The sequence below is a fragment of the Nannospalax galili genome, unplaced genomic scaffold, assembly GCF_000622305.1.
Source record: "Nannospalax galili isolate Female #2095 unplaced genomic scaffold, S.galili_v1.0 scaffold2094, whole genome shotgun sequence".
Classification (NCBI taxonomy): domain Eukaryota; kingdom Metazoa; phylum Chordata; class Mammalia; order Rodentia; family Spalacidae; genus Nannospalax; species Nannospalax galili.
In genome coordinates this window covers 277,977-303,568 of record NW_008335359.1, presented here as the reverse complement: position 1 = coordinate 303,568, position 25,592 = coordinate 277,977, and the positions used below count along the sequence as shown (strand labels likewise).

General features: G+C 45.4%; 1 protein-coding gene across 4 annotated transcripts in view; it reads left to right on the top strand.

Moving 5' to 3' along the window:
* The window catches only part of Akap8l (A-kinase anchoring protein 8 like), a 38,665-nt gene that overhangs the window by 12,589 nt on the left and 484 nt on the right, over positions 1-25,592 (top strand). For 2 of the 4 annotated variants that reach the window (XM_008829998.3, XM_008830000.3), the window contains 11 exons: positions 3,524-3,556; positions 3,814-4,054; positions 5,749-6,202; positions 6,282-6,378; positions 6,483-6,553; positions 6,874-6,937; positions 7,820-7,928; positions 9,353-9,494; positions 9,583-9,688; positions 9,913-10,043; positions 25,459-25,554. In XM_008829998.3, coding sequence (XP_008828220.3) covers positions 3,524-3,556; positions 3,814-4,054; positions 5,749-6,202; positions 6,282-6,378; positions 6,483-6,553; positions 6,874-6,937; positions 7,820-7,928; positions 9,353-9,494; positions 9,583-9,688; positions 9,913-10,043; positions 25,459-25,554 — 1,544 coding nt within the window. Of the gene's footprint in view, positions 1-3,523; positions 3,557-3,813; positions 4,055-5,748; positions 6,203-6,281; positions 6,379-6,482; positions 6,554-6,873; positions 6,938-7,819; positions 7,929-9,352; positions 9,495-9,582; positions 9,689-9,912; positions 10,044-25,458; positions 25,560-25,592 lie in introns of all 4 variants that reach the window. The other 2 variants (XM_008830001.2, XM_008829997.3) reach the window with 2 other exon arrangements.

The window sequence follows — 25,592 nt, the reverse complement described above, 5'->3', positions numbered from 1 at the left end:
TGAGCCATCTCTACAGCCCCTGCAACATTAAGGCTGGATTTTTTTTTTTTTTTGGTCTTTTTGAGACAGTGTCTCTCTGTAGCCCCAGCTGGCTTGGAACTCGCTATGTAGACCAGACTGGCCTTGAACTCACAGAGATCCGCCTGCCTCTGCCTCCCAAGTGCTGGGATTAAAGGCCTGCACTACCAGGCCTGGGAAAGCTGACTATAAGCCTTGCTAAGCTCACTAGTTCTTTGAGGAGCTCTTTTGTACGTTTATGAGTTTTTGAGATCTTTCTTACATAGGGAGGTCTTTTTCCTTCTGGTGAAATTGTAAGAACAATATAACAGCATTTAAATTTTACTCTGTGAAAAGGTCAACTAAGATCCTACCATTTTAATAGGTAATCTTGGTTATCTTATCTATATAATATAGTCGAATAATTTATAGATGGATGGGATTATGTGTCCTCCTTTCTTTGCCTTATGTTAGGAGCATTTCCTCATGTCATGTAAGGCATAATGAATTTTGTTTTGATCTTTACCTGGTGTTTCACTGAGCAGGTAGAGTATAAGCCTTAAAGTTGAACAGTTAAGATTGTGTTCATTTCTGGTCTATAAGTATCATGGTGATCATCTCCTTCCTGTCTCTTCTTTTTGAGACAGGACCTTACTATGCAGCCTGAGCTGGTCTAGAGCTTTCGGTAGCCCTCTCACCTTTCCTTCCTCAGTGCTGGGATTATAGGTGTAGACACCTATACCTGGCTTTTCCTTCATTTAAAATTTTCTCTGTTGGCTATGAACTCATTCTTTCTCAGCACAGACGTCAGGTGGGCTATCTTTTCTGAAGAGGCCGATCTTACGGAGTTCCCAAGTGCCGCACTCTAGATATGATTTCCCTCTGAAGGGGCACCCCTCCACCTTCCACCCACTGGTTGTCCGTTAGAGAGTCTGGGTCATTCCATTTATAGCACGTAGCACATAGTGAATACCCAGAGCCCTGTATTCTAGGCAGGCATTGAATTAGCTAGTCTTGCAAGAAAATGGGATTACAGGCCTCTGTTGCCAGGCCTGCTAATAGCTGATGGCAGTCCTAACAGGAGGCCCTCTGCCTGCCCTTGAAATGGTTGCAGAGTTGCTGCCACTTCTGGTGCCTTCCCTTGTGCTTCCTTACCTGGTTCTGGCAGCTCTTCAGTAGCTAAAGCCTGGGTGACATCTTATAGCTTGCCCCATGAGCAGAGTTCCAGTACATCTGTGCTTGTTTCCCAGTCCTATCTTCCTGATAACCAGTGTCCACTGCTTCTGATGCTGTCAACTATGTGACTAGGCTCTTTTTAGTTGTTCTTTTGTAACTCTGCTGGGCTTTTTTCTTGCCTGTGGAAATGGTTCCTGAACCACTCTTCCCTTTTGAGGTCTGTCTCTTGTGTTTCTGGTTTTCCAAATCTCTTGACAACAAGCAGCATTCCGGCAGAGCACAGGAATGCTTCTGTCTGAGATATTTGTTGCATAGGCACATGGATTGAGTCTCCCTAGCCTGAGAGGACTTTTTCTTTGTGAGCTGTCTTATGCCCACAGTCCACTAAATGTAGCAGTCATCTAGAATTTCTTGGCTAGTTTCCATCACCTTCCCATTCTGTTTGTGTGCTGAAGCAGCCCAAATGCAGATGGTCTCTGTGGAGTTTCGCTGTTTGTCCTCTGTGTTCTGGATTATGCCATTCACTATGCTGTCTTCTCACTGAGATTTGGCTTCTTGTCCAAAGGACAAGCATATTTTGTCTGTCAGCAGGGTGAAGATGGTTGCACTAGGAGGTAACTGGGGGTCTCACTAGAGGCACTGGCAAAGTTGGCACCTGCTCCTGTCTCCCTCTGGGGAGGCTCATGTGGCTTTGCACCTTGTTCCAAGCAGCTTTATACTTTAGAAGGAATGCATTTTTGACACTTCTGATCAGACCCAAAGTACATTTAGTTTATGATCTAGATTGTTCTTTTAAAGGGTTTTTTCAAGCTAGGAATTGTGCCTTTTATATTGATTTATCTATTGATTGATCAATTGATTGAGAGAGATAGACATACAGACAGATAGGATCTCACTATGTTGCCCTGACTAGCCTAGAACTCACTATGTAGCCCAAGCTTGTCTGGAACTTGGAATGATTTTTTTTTTTTTTTTTTTTTTTCCCGGAGCTGAGGACTGAACCCAGGGCCTTGCGCTTGCTAGACAAGTGCTCTACCACTGAGCTAAATCCCCAACCCCTGGAATGATTTTTTTAAATATTTTATTATTTTTATTTTATGTGTATTGAGTTAAGGACAGTTCGTAGCTGCCATGTGGGTGCTGGGAATTGAACCTGGGTCCTCTGCAAGAGCGGTCAGTGCTCTTAACCACTGAGCCATCTCTCCAGCTCCTTAAAAAATTTTTTATTCATTATTTTTATTTCATGTCTGTAAGTGTATTGCCTGCATGTGTGTAAGTGCACCTGTGTTGTGCAGTGCCCACAGAAGCCAGAAGAGGGTGTCGAATCCCCTGGAACTGGAGTTAGGGGCTGTTGTTAGCTGCCGTGTGGGTGCTGGGAATCAAACCTGGGTCTTCTGCAAGAGCAGTCACTGCTCTTAACTGCTGAGCCATCTCTCCAGTCCCAGGAGTTTCTTCTTGTCCTTCCTCTGATGATGTGCTTCTTGGGTGACACACATTCAAAGACTTGTTGGCCCTCCCAGTTAAGGCAGATGTTTAGGGTTCTTAGATGGGTGATTAGGGTATGTTGCATCACTTTTCCTGGGACACTGGAAACAAATGCGTATACCATAGATAGGACACCAATGACAAACCAAAGAAATAAGTCTACCCCAGCCTTGCTTGGTAAGCCTCTCTGAGTGTAATTGGAATTTCTTATAGGAGCATGAACAACTTGCAGGCAGCTCTACCTTGGATACAGAGATTGTTAACTGCTCATATGTACTAGGAGAAGGGAGGAGCCTTGTGTGCTTTCTACCCCTTCCATGGGAATGCTTGTAGCTCAGTCTTCTGAGGGTGTCATGAGGGTAGGCATACCTGCTGGGATTTCAAGACAGCAGTGGCCATGTCATGCCTGGAAAGACAGAGTTCCTCAGCAGGGTGGCATGATTTCATTGTGGATCTGTACTGTGTTAGGCTTCTTATCTAGCAAGTCTGTGATATTTATTGATTCCTTCAGTGAGCCAGTCATCAGTCATTTATTACTTTGTAGGGCCTTGTACATACTAGGTATACATTGTAGCTTACAGACTCTGAGGCACTACAAACTCTTTTGTCAGTTAGTGCTTACCTAGGAATGGGAAGGTCATTTCATTTTTCTTCAGTGAAGGAGTGAAGGGCATTGGGGCAAGGAGTAGCCTCATGTGCTTTTGTGGTACTGTCAGTTATGGGGCATCTTGGGAAATTCAGTCAGGTGTAGCCAGTCAGATACTAAGAGTAACTGTCCTTTGCTTATGAATTAAATTGTGTCAAGCTTAAGTTCATGTTGTGCCAGGAGCTATTACAGATAAAACTGCCCTTTTGATTTTTGTAGGATATGGAACTTGGAACTCTGGGACAAATAGAGGTAAGCCTCTGACTATTCTTGTCTCCTTGGGATTGAACCAATATGGCCAAGCAGGCTTTGGGTGTCCCTGGGGCTGGAATAGGAAGTCTTCTTGGAAAGGGAAGACCCACCTGGCCTCAAGTGGCTAGAGTTCTCCCAGCTTGTTTTTAACAGAAAATACCTTTTTTTTTTTCTTTTTCTTCTGTATTTGTCTCTGTCTACCTGCTTGTCATTTCTCCCCACCTGGCCCTCTCTGTCCCTTTTTCTCCCTAATGCAGGCTACGAGAACTATGGTTATGGCTATGGCTATGGCCAGGATAACACCACCAACTATGGGTATGGTATGGCCACTTCAAACTCTTGGGAAATGGCTAGCTCTGACACAAATGCAAACCCTAGTGCCTCGGGTAGCACCAGTGCCGATTCCGTTTTATCCAGAATTAACCAGCGCTTAGATATGATGCCGCACTTGGAGACAGACATGATACAAGGAGGTGTGTACGGCTCAGGTGGAGAAAGGTGAGTGGGGGTACCTACCTAGGGGCTGAGGCTCTTCAGGGGTCATCCTCTCTGATGGAATGTTCCTTGGTGACTGCTTCCTCTCTCCTTGCTCTAAGCTTACCAGTTGCTGTGCTCCTAATGGGGTCCATTCTGCTTCCCTTCTTTGACCTTCCCTAAAGCCTGGTGGCCAACTTCTCCCTGGTCTGCAGAGGGGAAGAGCAGGCCTTAGTTGCACCTTTTTCCCTGTACCCATAGGATGGCTCCTCAGGAGCAAAGTAATGTTCCCTCTCTTCAGGACAGCTGTTGGTATTGAGTCTAGGTTTGTATCTTGCACAATGCCAGGGCAGAGCAGACTGGAACTGGTAGGAAGGGTAGGACAAGCTTTTGGGCTGACCACTGGGAGCTGGCCATCTTTACCTAAGAAATAGGGCAAATGTGAGTACTTACAGACCACTTGCTGGTGCTATAAAATGTGTGCCCTTTAAAAGAGTTCCTGGGGAACTCTTGTCCTAGTTTTGCAGATGGGGTATGTAAGTGCAGGCAGGGCACTTCTAGGTATACCCTTTGCCCTAAGGTACCTAGAGAGTAAATGGGATGTCTGAACCTAGGGCTCCCATTGGTCCCACCTGCAGAATACCTTGTATGTGTGTTGGTCTAGGAGTACTTGTGCCATAGTGAGGAGGGCACATGTATTTCTACCATAGGATGAAGGGGAGCTGGATAATGGCTTCAGCTGACAGATGGGGGAAAGCAGAGAATGAGGAGCTAGGCTGGTCATTGGTAGGATCATGTGAGGTCCCAGGGCTTCTGAGGAAAAGCAAGGAAACTTGGCTTACTTGACTTCACATTACTGCAGGACAGCTTCTTGCCACAGCTTGGAGCCCAGGAATTAGTGCCTGTGAGGATCAGCAGATGCCATTTCTGTTCTGTCTGCTGGTACTTCCTGGTGATACATGGGAAGGAAAGCGTAAAGAGGACCCTGTGCTTTGGAGATATATGGGAAGCTAGCCTTAGGGGTGTAGGCTACAACCATAGATAAACCAGCTCTGCCCCAGAAAGTAGTCTGTAGTCTGGTTGTTTTCAGTGCTGGGGATTAAACCTAGGGCTTCATGCACTAGGCAAGTGTTCTGCAACTGAGCTATGTTCCCAGACTTTTTCTGGTCCCTTGGCAAGCTCATGGATTTCTTGAGACATGTTCCAGATTTTCTGTCACTTGTTCTGGGTGGTGCAAGGCTTTAATAGGACTTAGGAGTTTCTCCAGCAATCAAAGATGAGAGCAGCCCAGTGTTCTCACAGGTATTTCAAGAATTCATATGCTTGGGTGCTCGGCTCTGTTCCCAGGGAGCGGCTTTGGCTATTGTGATTGTCACAGACCAGATGCTTCTGAAGGTCTGTCGAGGCACCCTTGCCCCTTGCTGGCTCAGAGCCACCTTTCCAGCTGTTGTTCTTAGGGCTCCTGCACTGGTACATGGCTGTATCCAAGCTTTGGGGTAGTGGGGCTCCTTTGAGTACATCAGCTGAGAAGCCCTCGTTTCTGATACTCTGCTCTCTGGCTTTTCTGAACAGCAAACTTGCCTTACCAGATTTCCTCTCCCAGGACTGGGATTTGGGGGAAGTGGGCAAGGCAGGACAGGGCAGGAGCAGTTTGTTAGCCCAGCTAGACTGAAAGACTCTGAGGGGCTGTGCCTGATGCTGGTTATGTGTCTCTACAGATATGACTCCTACGAGGCCTGTGACTCAAGGGCCATCCTGAGTGAGCGCGACCTGTACCGGTCAGGCTATGACTATGGCGAGCTTGACCCCGAGATGGAAATGGCCTACGAGGGCCAGTATGATGCTTACCGTGACCAGTTACGAATGCGTGGCAGCGATACCTTCGGTCCAAGGGCTCAGGGCTGGGCCCGGGATGCCCGGAGTGGACGGCCATTGGCCTCAGGCTATGGGCGCATGTGGGAAGATCCCATGGGGGCCCGGGGCCAGTGCATGCCTGGTGTCTCCCGGCTGCCCTCCCTCTTCTCCCAGAACATCATCCCCGAGTATGGCATGTTCCAGGGCATGCGTGGCGGGGGTACCTTTCCGGGTGGCTCACGCTTTGGCTTTGGATTTGGCAATGGCATAAAGCAGATGAGGCGGACCTGGAAGACTTGGACCACTGCTGACTTCCGGGTGAGTAACATGACCTCCCCCTCTTAGCCTCTGCTAGGGTGGAGCCATCCCCTGATTTGGCTCCTCCTTTCTGGTCCAGACCAAAAAGAAGAAGAGAAAGCAAGGCGGCAGTCCTGATGAGCCAGACAGCAAGGCTACCCGAACGGACTGCTCAGACAACAGTGACTCAGACAATGGTGAGCTGGGTGGTATGGGGGCCTTGCCCCTGCCCCTGCCCCTCCTCCTTCCCCTTTGCCCCCATGAGGCTCCTGGACTGAGCTTGTCTCCTTGTTCCTTGCAGATGAGGGTACTGAAGGGGAAGCCACAGAGGGTATTGAAAGTGCTGAGGCTATGGAGAAAGGCTCCCGAGCAGTAAGTAACCTTGGGCCCCAGTCTCCTGGTCTGTGCAGATGGGGCCTGGGAAGACCAAGCTGGGTTAAAGCACAGACCTTTGCCACAGGGGTCACAGGTAGTGTGGTGTCACCTTGGTGGTAGGTGGCTAGCACAAAGAGTCTGTGTAGTCTGATGGAAAGTGTAGACCACTTCACCAGCAATGAGGAGTCCTTGGGGGAAATGGAGGAACACTACAGGTGGTGGGAGGATGTGAAGCTCTTGGTCCTGAGCTTTGACCTTTAGAGCCAGCATAAGTAATTGTGTACTTTTTAAAGTTGAGTTTTAAAATTGTATATTAGGAAGGAGAGGAAGAGGAGGGAAAAGAGGATGGGAGAGAAGAAGGCAAAGAAGATTCAGAGAAAGGTGAGTCTTCTTGGGGGCCTGGGTTCTAGGGAGGCTCTTCCAGGTGTTAGTGGGAGGGATACAGCTGAGGGCAGAATTGTGGCAGAAATATGGCTGACTGGGGACCTCCCTTGTGGGTCTGGGTATGTGCAGGCAGGGGACTTTTCATACTCTGCTCCTTCCCACCTTGCTCCTGTTCCTCACAGGCGGAGGCTATGGATGATGTGGCCCCTTTCCTAGCACCTTGGTTTTGTCTTCAGGTGGGGGCAGCAAGCAAAAGTGTGGGGAGCCTCAGGCATACCCCCTGCCCTTGGTCCCTCAGTAACACACAGTTCCAAGTCCTCAGTGGCTGGTGTCCGAGCTGGGACCCTTGGTGCAGTTTTTACGGCTCTGGTTTGCGTGTCCTCTCCCTTAGCGCCTCTCCAGCCCTTGTTGGGAGTCCGTGTCCCCCCACCTGAGTGATGAGCGCCAGCAGGTACCTAACAGTAAATCCAGCCTCAGCCCACTGTTGCCGCGGTGCCCGGTGGGGGGTGGGCAGGGCCATATGAGCGGCCTCCCTGTATCCTGCCACCCGGACCCTCTGAACACATGCCTTTGTTCCCACCAAAACAACCTGTCTTTGTCTTTCAGTTTCTCTGCACCCACTCTGCAGAGAGCAAGGGTGTTCCAGAGAATAGAGGGGGTGAGCGTGTGTCCCCCCCCCACCCCCCTTCCTGGTACTTAGGCCAAATCTTCCTGCCCAGGCCAGGGCACCCAGCCCTGCTTATAGCCAGAGGCTTTGTGTGTACAGCTGCTCTCAGGTGGACCCTCTGGAGTGCATAGCAGGTGTTTCAGCCAGAGGCCATAGGGCCTTTACTTTCCCATCAGAGCCCAGCTGGTAACTGTGACCTTCTGTTACCACAGGGGCCCTGACCACCCAGGATGAGAGTAGCCAGGCCAAGCGCAAGTTGCAGGCAAGCAAGAAGAGCCAGGACAAGCAGAAGAAGCGGCAGCGAGACCGAATGGTGGAAAGGTAACCATCTTCCCTCCATCCATTTGCCTCTGCCTGGCTCTGGGGCTACTGCCAGGAGAGCAGGGCCATAGCTCTGCCATCTCGCCGCCCTCTGGCCTCCCTTGGGAGCTGCCACCTGCTCAGCTGTGCATGGACCCTGCTTCCTGCCAGGCCCAGCTCCCAAGGCCTGACTCGTTCCCTATCCCTCTGCGGCCGCCTGGCGACTGCTGGCATCTGTGGCCTGAGACACGGCACTGCTCAAAACCATTGCCCAGAAGCTCCAGCGCTAGGTCACTCAGCGCACGAACCCCGAGGTGCACAGGGGGCCGATGCCCCTGAGGGAGGGGGCCAGCTCATCAGAGACTCAAGGTCCAAGGCGCCTGTGCCACCCCAGCTAGCTGCCAAGAGGCCGCCGCCGTGCCCAGGAGAGATTGCAGCACCTTTGGGCTGTGGCAGCCTTGGGCCTGCCACTGGCCCTGCCCACTGGCCCTCTTAGGCCGGGCCTGTCTGCGGCTGAGCCCTTCACGCCCCTTGGTCGGGTCTGTCTGCCCTCAGGGCTCCCGCACTGGCGCTTGCCTCCTCCTCCGCCTCAGACACTTGCTCTTGCTGGACCTTCCACTCAGCCTCGCCGGCGCCTGGCCCCTGGGCTCTCCAGACAAAGCTGACCCCGTGGCCCAGATAAGGACGTCCGGCAGAGGTAGGGACCTGCCCCGAGGCCTCGGTGGCGGCTGGCCTCCTCCGCCCCTTGCCACGGTGGCCTGTTCCAGCCCAGGCCCCAGACCCTGGGCTTCTGCTGTGGACACCAGGCCCAGACAGAGCACCTCGCCTGGTGATTTCAGGCTGCCCTGTGGCAGGCCAGGCAGGTGCCCTCCTTCCAGCTCAGAGTGGTCTCTTCTCAGAAGAGGAAGATGAGGCAGCAGGTGTCCAGGCCTGCCTGCCTCTGGTCCCGCCCGACACCACCCCCAAGCATTCTGAGCAGAGGATGGGCTGGGCCTTTGAGTCCCCCAGACCCCACAAGGAAGATGCAGCACCTTTTTGGGCCCTGCCTCAGGACTGCGTACTCCACTCTGCACCTCAGGGCATCCTGGCTCTCGCCAGTGCATCCTTCCTTCTGGTCCCCGGCTGGGCCAAGTGCACAAGCTCCTGCCCAACCTTGGTAGAGAGGCTCTCCGGCAACCTTCCAGTGACTCCTTGCCTGTTGCAGCAGCTGCTGCCTCAGGCTTCAGCCTCTTGCCTGTGGGAAGGAAGAGCTCTTCCCCTGCCCCTACGTTGCTGTAACTGCAGCCTGCAGACTGTCCCCTTCTGTTCCCAGTCCTACCAGTCCCAGCCTACCCCTCTGCTGGGACTGCACTTCAGAGCAAGGCCTACAGCTGGGTTGGGTGAGGCAGCAGTGTCATTCCCTGGGACCCTTGCAGTCTCAGCCACTTGTTTCCCTCCTGTGGCAGGATCCAGTTTGTGTGTTCTCTCTGCAAATACCGGACCTTTTATGAGGATGAGATGAGCAGTCACCTTGACAGCAAGTTCCACAAAGAGCATTTTAAATATGTAGGCACCAAACTCCCCAGGCAGACTGCTGACTTCCTGCAGGTGAGCCTCTGAACAGCACAGCTCCTACTGATTACTCCAGCCTCTGGGACCACAGGGCAGCTGACACAAATCTCCATGTCTCTGACAGGAGTATGTTACTAACAAGACCAAGAAGACAGAGGAGCTCCGAAAAACTGTGGAGGACCTTGATGGTTTGATCCAGCAGATCTACAGAGACCAGGATCTGACCCAAGGTGAGGCGGTTTCATCCCACTGGGATGATTGCCACTAGGCAGGGCCTTAACCTGCCCTTCTTTGGTCTTCAATGATGGGTCATGAGGCCCCTCTGTTCCCCCAGCCTCAAGGTCATGTAGAGCTTGGTAGGGTGAGATGAGAAGCTAGTCTGATGGTTTCCTACTTTTTTGAGTGTCTTTGGCACCTGGGACCAGTGATAACTTCTTCCTTCTGCCCCCTACAGAAATTGCCATGGAGCATTTTGTAAAGAAGGTGGAGGCTGCCCATTGTGCAGCCTGTGACCTCTTCATTCCCATGCAGTTTGGAATTATCCAGAAGCACCTCAAGACTATGGATCACAACCGGAACCGCAGAGTGAGTTGGGCCCCAGGTGTCCTCTTCTGTGGGTAAACAGAGTGAGACTTACCTCTGCTTGCTCAAAGGGAAGCTTGGAGGTGGGGGACAATAGATGTATAGATTTCCTGCCCAGTGCAACAGCTACACAGAGAAGGCCAGGAAGTGAAGACTTTTAAGAGAAGGTGATATTGAGTTGAACCTTAAACAGTACACCTTGAGATACAGGACCTGTGTGTGCATAGGTGCCAACAGCTAAATTAGTTTCAGAAAACACAGAAGCCAACAAACAGTTCTTATGTTGCTGGAGGAGGGAAGGGAATTGGACTTCAGAGACTTGCTTCTGTTGACAGTTTCCAAGTGGATGAATAAAAGGATTAGAGTTAATAGTGAACTAGAGATTTGGACATCTGTCATGAAGGGTAGTGGAGGCTGGTCTATGACCAGGCGGATAAAAATGAATGCTTTGACCTTGGGAATAAAGAGGAGAGATGGTGAAATACAGGAACAGGACATTGGCTTGTGGAAGGAATCAGGAGCCTCAGGTAATTCCTGTTTCTGACTCAGGACTGAGTGACAGAGTTATAGCTAATGGTGAGTGGGAGGGGTGTGATGTCTGATGCAGAGAAAGAAGCACAGGCAAGAAAATAGGTGCATTGTGTCTCATTTTCCTGTGTGTCTCCCATGCCTTCTGAGGTTATAGTAGTAGTTCTTGGTTGAACAAATGATAAGTGGCTATTAGAGATTCAATGAGGGGGAAGGATTACGGTAGAGAGAGGAGAGAGCTCAGGGCTTGGGGACCAGGACTCAAGAGGCATGGCTGACATCACACACAGAAGCAGCTCCTAGACATTTATGAGCAGATAATAGGAAGTACCTAAGGTAAGTGTAGAATATGGCACCTCTCAGGGCTGGAGAAGATGACTCAGTGGTTAAGAACACTGGTTGCTCTTGCAGAGGACCTGGGTTCAGTTCCCAGCACCCACATGGTGGCTAACAGCTGTCTGTAACTCCAGTTCCAGGGGATCTGACTCCCTCTTCTGACCTCCACATTGCATGACACTGGTGCACTTGCATACTTACAGGCAATACACACATACATGTAAAATAAAAAAATAAATATTGAGCCGAGCGTAGTGGCGCACGCCTGTAGTCCCAGCACATGGAAGGCAGAGGCAGGAGGATCTTGTCTACATAGTGAATTCCAGGACAGCTGGGGCTACAGGAAGACCCTGTCTCAAAAAGACCAAAAAAAAAAAAAAAAAAAAAAAAATTGGGAGTGTGTGTGTCTTTTCACCCTGTAGCCACAGCTGGCCCAGACTCACTATGGAGACCAGGCTGGCTGGCCTCAATCTCACAGAGATCTGCCTGCCTCTGCCTCCCGAGTTGCTGGGATTAAAGGCATGCACTACCACACCTGGCCAATAAAATATTTTTTAAAAAAGAAAATGGCACCTCAACTTTTCCTCATCTCTGGTCTTTCTGGGTGCAGCGAGTTTTCTATTGGGATGAAGTGCAGGGTTTGGCATGTGGCCAAATATTCAGAATTGGGGAAATGCAATTGAGAGGTCTAGAAAAATGAGGGCTAGGGTTTGGCAACAAAGAGCTCTAGGATTGCCCAGAACAAACTGTTTGATTTGAACTATTTAAGGGTAGGCAGAAGATTGTTGACTCATTTAATTATATATAATATAATTTTAATATAATATAATATATAATAATATAATATAATTATAACATAATATAATATTATATTATATTTATATATATATAAAATTTTATGTGTATGAGTGTATTGTCTGCCTGTATGTGAATGTCATACAATGCCCACGGAGGTCAGAAGAAGGCATTGGATCCCCTGGAACTGAAGTTACAGATGACCGTTAGCTGCCATGTGAGTGCTGGGAGTTGCTCTTAGCCACTGAGTCATTCTTCAGCCCCAGCTCATTTAATTTTTATTAGGTTTTTGTTATTTTTACATTTTATGTGTGTGTGTGTGCACTCACACACATTCACATGGCACGGTAGTGCAAGTGTGGAGGTCAGAAGACAACCTTGCAGGAATCAGATCTCCTACCATGTGGGTTCCAGGGATCAAACTCACATTACCAGGTTTGGTGGCAAGTGCCTTTACCTGATGAGCCATCTCAACATCTCATTAATTTTTTTTTTAAATTTTTATTTTATGTATATTGAGTGCATTGCCTGCATGTATGTGAGTGCACCCATGTCGTGCAGTGCTGTGGAGGTCAGAAGAGGGCTTTGGATTCCCCTGGAACTGGAGTTAAGGACTGTTCGTAGCCACCATGTGGGTGCTGGGAATCGAACCCTGGTCCTCTGCAAGAGCAGTCAGTGCTCCTAACCGCTGAGCCATCTCTCCAGCCCCATTTTTACTAGTGTTTAAAGTTAACATACAAAGTGATAGGTTTTGTTGTGGTGTATTCACACATACTTTGTTCTTTTCCTCCTCTGCCTTCCCTTGTCTCCCAGCCCCTCCTGTTGGTCTCTTTCCTCTTTCCCAGTAGTTCCCCCCTTCACTTTTATGTCACATATATTCTATTCTTCTTCTTTTTCCTTCCTCCTGAAGACATTTTTATACTCTCATGACCCCCTTTCTAATTTCATGGACAACCTCCCCTCAATATATATAGGCAAATGCTCTTACCCCCAGAACCATCTCCAGCCTCATTTGTTTTCTTGATAAATAACCATTCTTACCAGGGTAAGAATATATTGACATAGTTGTAATTTGCATGTTCCTGATAACTAAGAATGTTGAGCACTTTTTCAAATATTAGTCATTTATGTTTCATTTGAAAACTTTTGTTCAGTTGATTAGCATGTTTATTGATTAGAATATTTAGAAATGGGTTGGTGTTTAAATAAAAAATTTTGACACATTTATTTTGTTTGGGAAGTCAGAGTACAACTTGTAGGAGTCAGTTCTCTCCTACCAAATTGTCAGATTTAGCAGCAAGCACTCTTGCCCTTAAAATCATCCTTGCTAAGCCGAGTGTGGTGATGCATGCCTTTAGTCCTAGTGCTTGGGAGGAGGCAGGTAGCTCTCTATGAGTTCAAGGCCAGCCTGGTCTACATAATGAGTTCAAGGCCAGCTGGGGCTACAAGGAGACCCTATCTCAAAAAGACAAAAAAAAAAAAAAATCATCTTTGTCACGATACTTAATTTTCTTAGTTCTTTGTATATGCTAAATATTAACCCCTTGCTTAATAAGCAGTTGGCAAAGATTTTTCTCCCATTCTGTAGGCTCTCTCTGGTGAGTATTTTATTTGCTGTTCCAAACCTTTTAAATTTCATGTAATACCATTTGTCAGTTCTTGGGATTATTTCCTGTTAGTTAGGGGTCCTTTTCAGAAGGTTCTTGTTTGTGCCTGTATCTTGAAGTGTTTTTCCCTGACAGTTTCCATGTTTGTAGGGTTTTTTGTTTTTGTCTTTGACAGGGTCTCCCTCATCCCAGCCTGCCCAGAAGTCACTATGTGGACCAGGCTGGACTCCATCTCATAGAGATCTGCTCTCCTCTGCCTCCCGAGGGCTGGGATTAAAGGTACTCCACCATGCCCTGTGTGGATGTTTGTGGTTTTTCTGCAGGGTAAGAGAGAGATCTAGTTTCATCCTTCTATATATAGATATCCAGTTTTCCCAGTACCTTTTGTTGAAGAGACCATCCAATATATATACTATCCTATATATATTTTTTCCCAAAATTATATATCCAAAAAAATATATATTTTTGATACCTTTGTCAAAATGAGGTGACTGTAGCTTTGTGGGTTTATTTCTGAGTCCTCTCTTCTATTCCACTGATCTATTTTTGTTCCAGTACCATGTTGTCTTTGCCACCATGGCTCTGTGGTAAAATCTGAGGCCAGGTAATTGTGATATCTCCAGTATTGTTTTCCTCAGGATTGTTTTGCTTCTTCGGGGTCTTTGGTGTTTCCATATTCATTTTGGGTTTTTGTTTTTTTTTTTTTTAGTTCTGTGTAGAATGTCATTGGAATTTTGATAGGGATTGCATTGAATCTGTAAACAACTTCTAGCAATATAGCCATTTTCATAATACTAATTCTGCTAATTTATGAACATGGGAGTTTCCATCTTCTAGTAAATTCTTCAATTTCTTCATTATCTTAAATTTTACATTGTAGAGGTCTTTCACTTGCTGCTTTGATGGGTTTATTCCTAGGGTTTCCTTTGTTTGTTTTAAGCTTTTGTGAATGAGAGATTTTCCCCAGTTTCTTTTGTTGTGGGGTGCTTTACCAGAGAAGACCACTCAGACAAAGTTTTGCCAAATGAAAGTCATTACTGCCAGGGCTACTACACAAGGGTGTTGGAACCCAAGTGTGTAGCCCCAAACCATCTCTAGGGTAAGCTTTTATACAGAGAAACCATAACCAAGGGTGAAAAGTAATTAAACCAACAATTACTATTTTGCAGAAGCAAGCCAAGCATTACCTACAGAAGCCATAAATCTGCAGTTACCAGGTGCTCTCCAGGACACACTAACCTGTTCCCAAGACAACTGGGTCCTGCTGATGTGTGTTCCCATACCCTAGGCCAACTGCCTGATAATTTCAGATACTAGAGTCAGCCTAAACTTTAATATGGCGTAGCTGTGGTCAAGAAGGTGCCTTATTACATTTTCTTAGAAAGTTTGTTATTGATATATTAAAAAGCTACTGTCAGTTTTGTATCCTGTTACTTTACTGAAAATGTTTATCAGGTCTAAGAGGTTCTTTGTTATTGTTGTTTGAGACAGGATGTCCCTATGCAGCTCTGGGTGGCCTAGAACTCACTATTTAGACAAGGCTGGCCTCAAATTCTGCTTCTGTCTCCTGAGTACTGGGATTAAAGGTGTTCCCCACCACACCCAATTCAAGTTCATAGTTTTCTGGTTGAATCTTTAGGATATCTTCAGTGCAGGATCATGCCTTCTGAAATAGGGATAATTTGACTTCTTCTTTTGCTGTTTGTATCCTTTATATTTCTTTCTGTTGTGTTACTGCTCTAGCCAAAATTCTGAGCAATATATTAAATAAGAGTAGAGTGAGCCTGGCATGGTGACTCATGTTTGTAATCCTAACACTTAGAAGAATTAGAAATTAAAGGTCATCTTTTGTTACATAGGAAGTTCCAGGCCACCTTGAAGTACAGGAGACTGTCTTTTAAAAAAAGCTGGGCATGGTGACGCACGCCTTTAATCCCAGCACTCGGGAGGCAGAGGCCGGCCTGGTCTACATAGTTCCAGGACAGCGTGAGTTCCAGGACAGCTAAAAAAAAAAAAAAAAAAAAAAAAAAAAAAAAAAAAAGTGAGCACCTTTGTCTCATTTCTATTTTAGAAGAAATTTTCTTTTCCTGCATTTAGCATAAGTTTGTCATATATAAGCTTGCCTTTATTATGTTGAGATATGTTTTGTAGCCCCAGCTGGCCTGGAACTCATTATGTAGACCAGGCTGGCCTCTAAACTGCTGGGATTAAAGGTGTACAGAACCACTCCCAGCCTCCGTTAGGACTTGTATCATGAAGGAATGTTGAATTTTGTCAATGCCTTATCCAGTTTAGTTATCAGCAAGGGAGAGAGAAGATTGTTTGTGGAAGAGGCTGGAGAGTACATGACATAAAATGTAGGGAAAATGAGTAATAGGAAAATAAAGTCAAAATCGACAGAGATTCTGTCTTTGCCTCGAGTGGTGGGATTCCAGGTAAGACAACTTTAATAAAATTTGAGTGTTATGCTTTTGAGAGTTTTGGACTAACCAGGCATGGTGATGGCTCACATCTGTAATCTTAGCACTTGGGAGGCTGATACAGAAGGATTGCTGTTAGTTCTAGGTCAACCTGAACTACATGGTGTGTTCCTGGCCAGCCTGGGCTATAAAAGCGTAAGACTCTATCTTTTTTTTTTTTTTTATGTGTATGAGTGTATTGCCTGTATGTATGTGAGTGCACCCATGTCATGCAATGCTGTGGAGGTCAGAAGAGGGCTTCAGATTCCCCTGGAACTGGAGTTAAGGATGGTTCATAGCAGCCACATGGGTGCTGGGAATCAAACCCGGGTCCTCTGCAAGAGTAGTCCATGCTCTTAACCGCTGAGCTATCTCTCCAGCCCCATAAGACCCTATCTTTAAAAAAAAAAGAAGCAATCAAACAAAAATAAGTTTTAGACCAAAGAATGATTAAAAAGTTTCCAGTTACTATTACTCTTGTAACTGCTTGCTAAGTTGTAATTGACAGTACCTATAATCCATCTAGTTTAAGATGTATAGTTGAGTTGGTACATCTTAGTTTTGTGGAAAACACCTAGAAATCTAGCACTGGAAAGGCTGAGGATTGCAAATTCAAGGCCAGCTGGAGCTACATTAGAGTCCCTCAAAACAAACAAAACCATACACATACCCTCAGTTAGTAAAATGCATACTGCACAGGATGAGGACCAGAATTCAGATCTCCAACACCCATAGGAAAAGCTAGGCTTGGCTTTATATGCCTGTAATCTCAGGGCTAGGTGACACGGAGACAGGTGAATTCCTAAAGCTCATTGGTTCTTTAGTTTAGCTGAATCGGTGGGCTTCAGGTTCAGTGAGACACACTGGCTCAAAAAATAAAGGTGTGGTGGTGCATCTTTAATTTTAGTGCTCTGGAGGTGGAGGTGAGTTTCAGGCCAGCCTGGTCTACATAATAAAATCCTGTCTGAAAAAAACCAAAAGGAGAAAGAAAAAGATGGAAAGCTATCAAGGAAAGATACCCAACTTTACCTTCTGCCCATGTACACATACACGCACACAACAGATACATACACCACACACAAAACACACTGTACACAAATATAACACACACTTCTTTTTTTAAATTCAGTGGTTTCTTATCCACACTACAATCAATTATAGGACATGTTAGCTATCACCCACCCCTAACAGTTCATCTAACTCCAGTCCTAGGCAACTTCCACGTTACTTTGTTTGCTCATTCCTGACATATAAGTACAATCACAATATACATGATCTGTGATTTGGCCTCTTTCACTAGTATAGTATTTTTCAGGGATCATCTACATTGTAGCATGTATCAACTTAGTTTCTTTGTATGTCTTAGTATATTCATTGCTTAAATAAGAAGGCTTTTTATCCATTCAGCCTCTTGGGCATCTGGGTTGTTGCCACCTTTTAACTATAATGAATAATGCTCTTAGGGGCATTGGTTTACAAGTTAATGTGTTAAAAACATGTTAAAAACTAGGGTCGAAGCTGGACGTGGTGGCACACACCTGTAGTTCCAGCACTTGGGAGGCAGAGTCAGGCAGATCTCTGTGAGTTCAAGGCCAGCCTGGTCTACATAGTGAGTTCCAGGATAGCTGGGGCTACAGAGAATGAAAAAAAAAAAAAAAAAAAAAAAAAAAAACCCGACTACTAGGGTTGAAATGTTTGGATTAAACTCTAGCTCTTTTTTTTTGTCTTTTTGAGACAGGGTCTCTCTGTAGCCCCAGCTATCCTGGAACTAACTATGTAGACCAGGCTGGCCTTGAACTCAAAGAGATCAACCTGCCTCTGCCTCCCAAGTGCTGGGATTAAAGGCACACGCCACCACGCCTGGCTAAACTCTAGCTCTTTAATTGCTTTGAGAAGCTGTCAAATTGTTTTCCAAAGTGGCTGTATCATTTTATATACTCATAGGCAACAAGTTTCTGCACATACTGGTATTTGTTTGAAGGAAGCTTGGTCTCTTATAGCCCGGGCTAGCCCCTCTGTGTGGCTGAGCATGATCCTGATCCTCCTGTACCCTAACTGCTGGGATTATAGCTATATGCCTAGTTTATGTGGTACTGGGTATGGAGCCTAGTACCACATGCATGCTAGGCAGACACCCTGCCGTAAGCTGAGCTACAGTCCCAGTCCTTTCACCAACACTTACCCTGACGTTGTAGTCTAGCTATCCTATCGAGTTAAAAGAAGAAGTCTACTCAGATCCTTGGAGAAGTCTACTCAGATTCTTTGGTTATTTTAAAGTTGTGTTGTCTTCAGTTATTAAGAGTTTTTGTTTGGCTTTTGTTGTTTTCAGTACTGAAGGTTGAACTTAGAATCTCATGCATGCTGTTAGTACTTTAAGACGGGGTCTCGTCTCACCGTGTAGCCCAGCTGGCCTGGAACTCACCATGTAGACTAAGCTGGCCTGAAATTCAAAGAGACCTGCCTACCTCTGCCTCCCAAGTGCTGGGACTGAAGGCATGCACAGTTACACCTGATTGTGTCTTGATGTGTCTTCTCTTCACAAGAGGATTTTGTTTGCTTGCTTTCTTCTTTTGTAGTGCTTAGAACTGAGTGAACCAGCAGCCTTGTACATGATAGGCAAGCACTCTATCACTGTGCAATATCCCCAGCTGTGCTGGTGTTTTGTTTTGTTTTGTTTTCTTTTGTTTTATTTTGTTTTGTTTTGTTGTAGAATCTAGCACTGTAGATCAGGCTGGCCTGGAGCTTGCTAGGCTACTTCTTGAGATCCTCCTGTCTCAGCTACCTGAGTACTTGGGATATATACCCAGCCAAATATTTAATTTTGGTAAAATCCATTGTATTTTAAATTTTTTATTATTTATGCCTTGGGTGCTGTTATCTAGAAACGCATTAACAAATCCAAGATCTGGAAGGGGACCTCCCTCTTTTTTGAGATAGGCTCTCATTGTGTGTTACTGCCTGGCCTGACAGTCACTATGTAGTCAGGTGGCCTAGCATTGAACTTGATACAGCAATCCTCCTGCCTCTGCCTCGTGCCACACATAACCCTTTTAAGAGTTTTATGGTTTTAGCTTTTACAATTTAGGCCTCAACCCATTTAATTGTTTTCTATGGTATGAGGTAAGGATTTGATTTCATTTTTGTGTGTGTGGATACCCAGTTATTCCTGTACCACTTGGAAGACTGTTCTTTCACCTGGTAAAAGACCTTGTAGAAAGACAGTGGACCATGGCTGTGGGGGTTTATTTCTGTTCTCTAAATTCTGTCTTATTGTTCCTGGTTCTTTTTTGGAGGGAGGTGAGGGGTTGTTTATTTTTTGTTGTTTATGGAGAGAGTGTCTCACTATGTAGTCTGGGCTGAGCTCCAACTTGAAACACTCTTCCTGCTTCTGCCTCCCAAGTTCTGGAATTCTAAATGTACACCACCATTCCAGAGCTCATTGTTTTGTCTTTATGTTGGGTTGTGCCAGGCTTTTTGAGACAAGGTCTGCCTTTGTAGCCCTGGATGTCCTAGAATTCAGATCCGCCTGTGTCTGCCCCCTAAGTGCTGGAATTAAAGGTATGCACCCCCCATACCTGGCCCAGCCCACACTTTTTCATCTTAGCACTGGGAAGACAGACCGGCAGATCTCTGTGAGTTCCTGACTAGCCCCAGCTACATAGTAGTGAGACCCTGTCTCAAAAACAAAGAAAAACAAAACAGACAACCCCCCCCCCCCGAAAAAACCTAAACTTTGCTTTGGGTTTTTTTTTTTAAGGTTGTTAAATTTATTCTTTTTTAAAAAAAGACATTTTTATGTGTATGAGTGTTTTCCCCATGTGTATGTATGTGCACCATGTACATGTCTGGTGCCCTTGGCAGCCAGAAGAGGATATCAAATTCCCTGAAACTAGAGTTACAGACACGTAGGTGCTGGGAGCCCCACCTGTCCTGGAACTCACTATGTAGACCAGGCTGGCCTCGAACTCACAAAGATCCACCTGCCTCTGCCTCCCCAGTGCTGGGATCAAAGGCGTGCACCACCACGCTGGGCAATTTTTATATTTTTATACATGAATTTTTTTTTGAGACAGGGTCTCACATAGCCCAAACTGACTTTGTATGCACTGTGTAGGCAAAGATGATCTTGAACTACTTTATGATCCTTTGTTTTGCACTTTCAAGTGCTGGGATAACAGGCATGTGCCAATACAACCAGCCTTTTTGTTGTTTTTCAAGAGGATCTCACACTATAGCCTAGCTAGTCTCAAATGTAGTGATTTTCCTTCTTCAGCCTCCAAAGTGCTGTGATTATAGACATGGGCCAACACACGCAGTTTACACTGTCTTTTATAATTATAATTGCCTAATAACAGTGTACTGTTCTGTGTGAGTTCACATTACTGACTAGGGGTATGCTCTTTCAATCTAAAGAGCTTTCTTTAATATTATGTCTGTTTTGCCTTTATTTTGGAAGGTAGCTTTGCTAGGTATGAGATTCTGGGTTGACAGTTGTTTTCTGAAAGCATTTCAAATGTTATCCTTACAGCCTTCAGGTTGTTTCTGATGGAACATTTTATAACCTAACTGGGATTCCCCTGGAAGTGAGGATTTGTTTCTCTCTTGCTACTTTTAAGACCTTACCTTGTCTTGGGCTTTTGGTGTTTTGGGTTTTTTGCTGGACTTTTTGTAGGTTTATTTTGATTCTACTTAGATTGTCATTGAACTGCTTCATTGTGTAGATTAAAGGTTTTCATCAGTCTGAGAAAGCTTTCAGCCATTATTTCTTCCAAAAAAATTTTTTTTTGCATGTGTCAAGTGTCATTACATTTGTTGAGTAACTTAGTGGTGTCCTGCACTGTCTGAGACTATTCATTTTTCTTCACTGATTTTTTTTCCTCTCAAGATTATGTGATTATTGCTTGAGTTTGAGCAGAAGCTCCAGCCCCAGGGAGTCCTAATGACTGTGCGCTGTCAGTCCTAGAAAGCCAATCAAAGAGACAGTGGTGAAGGCAGAAAAGGATCTTTATTAACAGTGCTCTTACACTGGCATGGACAAAGGGTTAATGACCTAAAAATCTATCTTCAGACTGCTAACAGAAGTCTTAGTTTGAAGGGAAAGAAAAACAGGCAGGGATCGGGGTTGCATAGTAGTAGGTGATAGCTGACTACTACCTCCCATATGGAGCTATGTTGGTGCCAAAAAGGCTTCTTTCTTAGGGAGCAGTTTTGATTTTTGTCTTAGATATTAAATGTTTCTGTGATCCAAGATAACTGTAACTCGCGGCAAATTCAGAAGGAAGGAAATGAAACAGAATGGATTCAGAAGCAAAATAGAGTTCCCTAGTTCAATGACCTGGCCCTCCTTCAAATCCCCACTGTTGGGCCAAGGAGATGGCTCAGCAAGTAGGTAAAGGCACTTTCTGGCCTGAGTTTTATTCTCCAGGACCCATATGGTAGAAAGAGAGAACTCTTGAAAATTGTCCTCTGACTTTCACATATAACTACAAATAAATTCAAATCTCCACTGTAGGGCTGGAGAGATGATGGCTTAGCAGTTCAGAGCACTTGCTGCCCTTACAGAAGACTCTGGTTCAGTTCCCAGCATCTACATAGCAGCTCACAACTGTCTGTAACTCTAGTTCCTAAGGATCTGATGTCCTGTTCTTCTTTGGGCAGTGTGTGCACATGGTACACATAAATAGGTACAGGCAAAACATCCATACACATAAAATAAAAATAAAAACTTTAAAAAAAAATCCCCACTGCTGGGTGTTGTGGTGCATACCTTTAATCTCAGCAGAGGCAGGCGGGTCTCTGTGAGTTCAAGGCCAGCCTGGTCTACATAGTGAATTCCAGGCCAGCTGCGGCTACAGGGAGACCCTGTCTCAAAAAGAACAACAACAACCACAAAAAATCCCCAGTGTCAAGTTTTATTCCATTTTTGTAGGAGAGAAAGCTGAAGACAGGACCCTACTGTATAATTCTTAAGCTACGGGTTCATTGAATCTTCAATTAAAATCTGCTGTTAACCCTTCTGATAATTTTTTTTGTTTCTGTTGCTACACTTTTTTTTGGGGGGGGGCTCTTTTTTTGAGACAGGGTCTCCCTATAGCCCCAGCTGTCCTGGAACTCACTATGTAGACCAGGCCAGCCTTGAACTCACAGACATCCCCCTGCCTCTGCCTCCCAAGTGCTGGAATTAAAGGTGTGCACCACCACGCCTGGCTGTTGCTACACTTCTTAACCAATTTAATTGTACTTTTATAAAAATTTTATTTTTATAATTTTATTTTTTTAAAGGGTATTACTGTATCTTTGATATTGTCTACTTGATGAGGTAGTATATATTTAACACTTTTTACTTCAAGCATTTAGTTAATTTTTTTAAAAATTTTATTATTTTTATTTTATGTATGTGTATTGTCTGCATGTAGGTAAGTGCACCTGTGTTGTGCAGTGCCCTTGGAGGTCAGAAGAGGCTGTCGGATCCCCTGGGATTGGAGTTACGGACAGTTGTTAGCTGCTATGTGGGTGCTGGGATTGGAACCTGGGTCTTCTGCAAGAACAACCAGTGTTCTTAACTGCTGAGCCATTTCTCCAACCCCTTAAATTTTTTCATTTCAACTCTGAAGTCTTTGTTGAAACTGATATGTAGTCACTGTCTAGTCCTTTCTGTTTGCTGTTTTTCTCTGTGTGGATCATTTCCCTTTGGCCGTCTGGTAACTTTTGGAAACTAGTTATCTTAGATACTGTTATACTGTCACTGCTCTAGGCACCGATCCCACTCTCCCCACACCAGCATCTTGTTATTGTTATTTGCCTATCTGTTTGCTTAGTAACTATCCCAATTCTTTTCCTCCCTTTCTAAGAGTGCTGGGGTTGGAATCTGGGGCCTTGTATATTCTGGACAAGCACTCTACCAGTGAGCCACATCTCCAGAACCAACCAACTTCTTTTAGTAGGGTATTTATTGGTGAGGTCTCTTTCTTCACTGTAGTGGGAAACTGATGTTGTGTTTTAAGAGGGGGAACCCATGGGCAAGTTACCATTACCCTGGATAACTGGGAGTCACCTTAAAGTGGTTTTAAGTGAGCTGTCTCTGGTTCTTTCCCAGCTGTACCAGTTGTATTAAACTCCATTAATTTCTGACTGATTGTTCTTTTGTTCTCAGCCATGTGCCCTGGGACCTGAATTGCTTTCTGATCTTGGACTGGGGTGTGGCTTAGGGGTAGAATATTTCTCTAGCATGCATGAGACCCTGAGTTCATCCCTAGCACCCCTTCATTTCAGTTGGGGCTTCTTTAAAGGTTTCTTTCTTTCCCTTATTCCTTTCTTTTATAAGATTTATTCTATGTGAGTTTTTTGTCTGCACATGTATGTATATATATACATGCATATATATATGTATACATATATATGGATCACATGCATGCCCTGTGTCCTTACTGGCCAGAAGAGGGCATTGAATCCCCTGGAATTGGAGTTACAGGTGTTGTGAGCTGCTGTGATAGTGCTGGGAACCAAACCTGGGTCCTCTACAAGAGCAGCGAGTATTCTTGATGGCTTCCCAGCCCTGCCGGGATAGTTTTTGAGGTTATTGTTAGAAATTTATTCTCAATCCAGGGAGGCTATTCTTAGCTATTGTACTGGTTCTTTCTAGCAGTCTATCTGGCTTTCAGTTGTGTTTATATCCCTCTCTAATCTGTGGGAAGAGATTGAGTACTCACTGTTCTGAGACTGGGTTTGTTCCTACGTAAAATCTCTGCACCTAGGACATAGAAGCACTTCTCTTTGAGTCACTTCACAGCTTTCAGAAAAAGGGGAGGTGAGCTAGCTGTAACCTCTCTCTGCTCTTGACTTATCTCTCTCCTTTCACTTTATGAACAAACAAGGATATGTGGGCCTCAGCACTCTCAGAACACTATTCCCCTGGTCAAGCCTCTGCTCTTATTGTGGGCAGGGTAAAAGAAAGCTGTTATTGCTATACACACTCAGGCTGAGCCTCAGCAGCAGATATCGAGGTCAGGGTGAGAAAAGTAACTATTGCTCTCACTAGTCTAGTATCTTTTCCTTAGTTAACATTTCTTTATCTACTGTCGGTCCTTTGGAGCATTTCCAGAGACTGTTTTTTTTTTTTTTTTCAATTTATTTTTATGTGTCTTGAGTGCCTGCATGAGTGTTATGTACACCATGTGTGTGCTTGGTTCCTAGAAGATGGTGGTGGCTTCCATGGAACTGGAGTTAAAAGTGGTTGTGAGCTACTGCGTGGGTACCAGGAATTGAACCCTGGTTCTCTGCAAGAGCTCAAAACTGCTAAACTATCTCTCCAGCCTAATTTTCAGAGATTTTAAATAGTAGTTTTTTGGTTTTGTTTTTAAATTTTCATCAGTTTAGACTGCTAGGTTAGAAGTCTGTCCACTCTAATTTTCAGGCTCCCAGTTTGTTTGCTTCTTCTAATGTATGTGGTGGGGATGTAGGTTTGAGTATGTGTGCATGTATGTTCCTGTGGTTTGGAGGCCAGAAGACAACCCAGGCATTCCTTAGGCACCATCCCCCTTTTTGGGGTGGGTAGAAGGGGGAAGAGTCAGAGTCTCATTGCCTGGAACCCATGAGTAGGCTTTGCTGGGTAACCAGTGAGTTTCAGGGATCAGCCTGTCTCCACTTTTCCCTGTGCTGGGATTTTATAAGCACATGCTGCCTCATCCAGCTTTTTAAAAATTTTATTTTTTATTTTTGTCTTTTTAAGACAGCGTCTCCCTACAGCCCCAGCTGGCCTGAAACACAGAGATCCACCTGCCTCTGCCTCCTGCCACCACACATGGTGGTGGTGGTGGTTTTTGTGGCTGAGTCTTACATAGCCCTAGAGATGTAGCCCAAGCTGTCTTGGAACTATGTAGATAAGGCTGGGCTTGAACTTGGAGTGATGCTCCTGTTTCTGCTTCTTGAGTGTTGATCACCATGGCTGTTTCCATTTTTATGCTCTCCATTTTGCTCCTAAACAATCTCCTTTTGTGTTAGGGGAAATTTGCTTCTTGTTACCTTTTGAAAAACTACATTTATTGAATGATTGTGTGTATGTGTGCATATATAGAATCAGAACCTTTGGAAGTTCTCTCCATAATGTGGGAACTGGGGACTGAACTCTGGTTGTTATGCTTGGTGGCACATGCCTTTTCCCACAGAGCCATCTTGCCAGCCCTTGTGGTTTTTACATTTCACTTTTAATAGGTTTTTTAATTTGCTCACCTGTATTGTGTGTTTGTGTGTCTCTGGGGACTGAACCTAGGGCTTTGGGAATGATAAATCTGATCTCTAGCCACCTTTACTTTTTGACAGAGGGTCTAAGTTGCCCAGATTGCCTTTGAATTCCTGAATTTGCAGTCTTCTGGTAGCTGGGATTACATGCCTGTGCTACTATATTAAGGCCCAGCACTTAATATAGATATAAGCACATCAGATTTCTGCAATACAACTATAAAGGTAGATCTACACCTGTAGATAAGTATCAATACTGTAAGATGTGGATGAATGGAACATTGCAACAAGATCAGATAAAGCCATAGTTGCATATTTATAGAGAGACTGGACACCCGTGCCCCAGGTGGAGACACTAAGACTCTAGGTCTGGTCCTTGGTGGAGCTGAGCCAGGGGTGGAAGAGCAAGGTTTGCCCCCAGAACAGCCTCTCCAGCCTTATCTGTCCTGCCTATAGCTCATGATGGAGCAGTCTAAGAAGTCCTCTCTCATGGTGGCTCGCAGTATCCTCAACAATAAGCTCATTAGCAAGAAACTGGAGCGCTATCTTAAGGTGAGGTGAGGATGAAGGTGTAATGTCAGTCCTGTGTT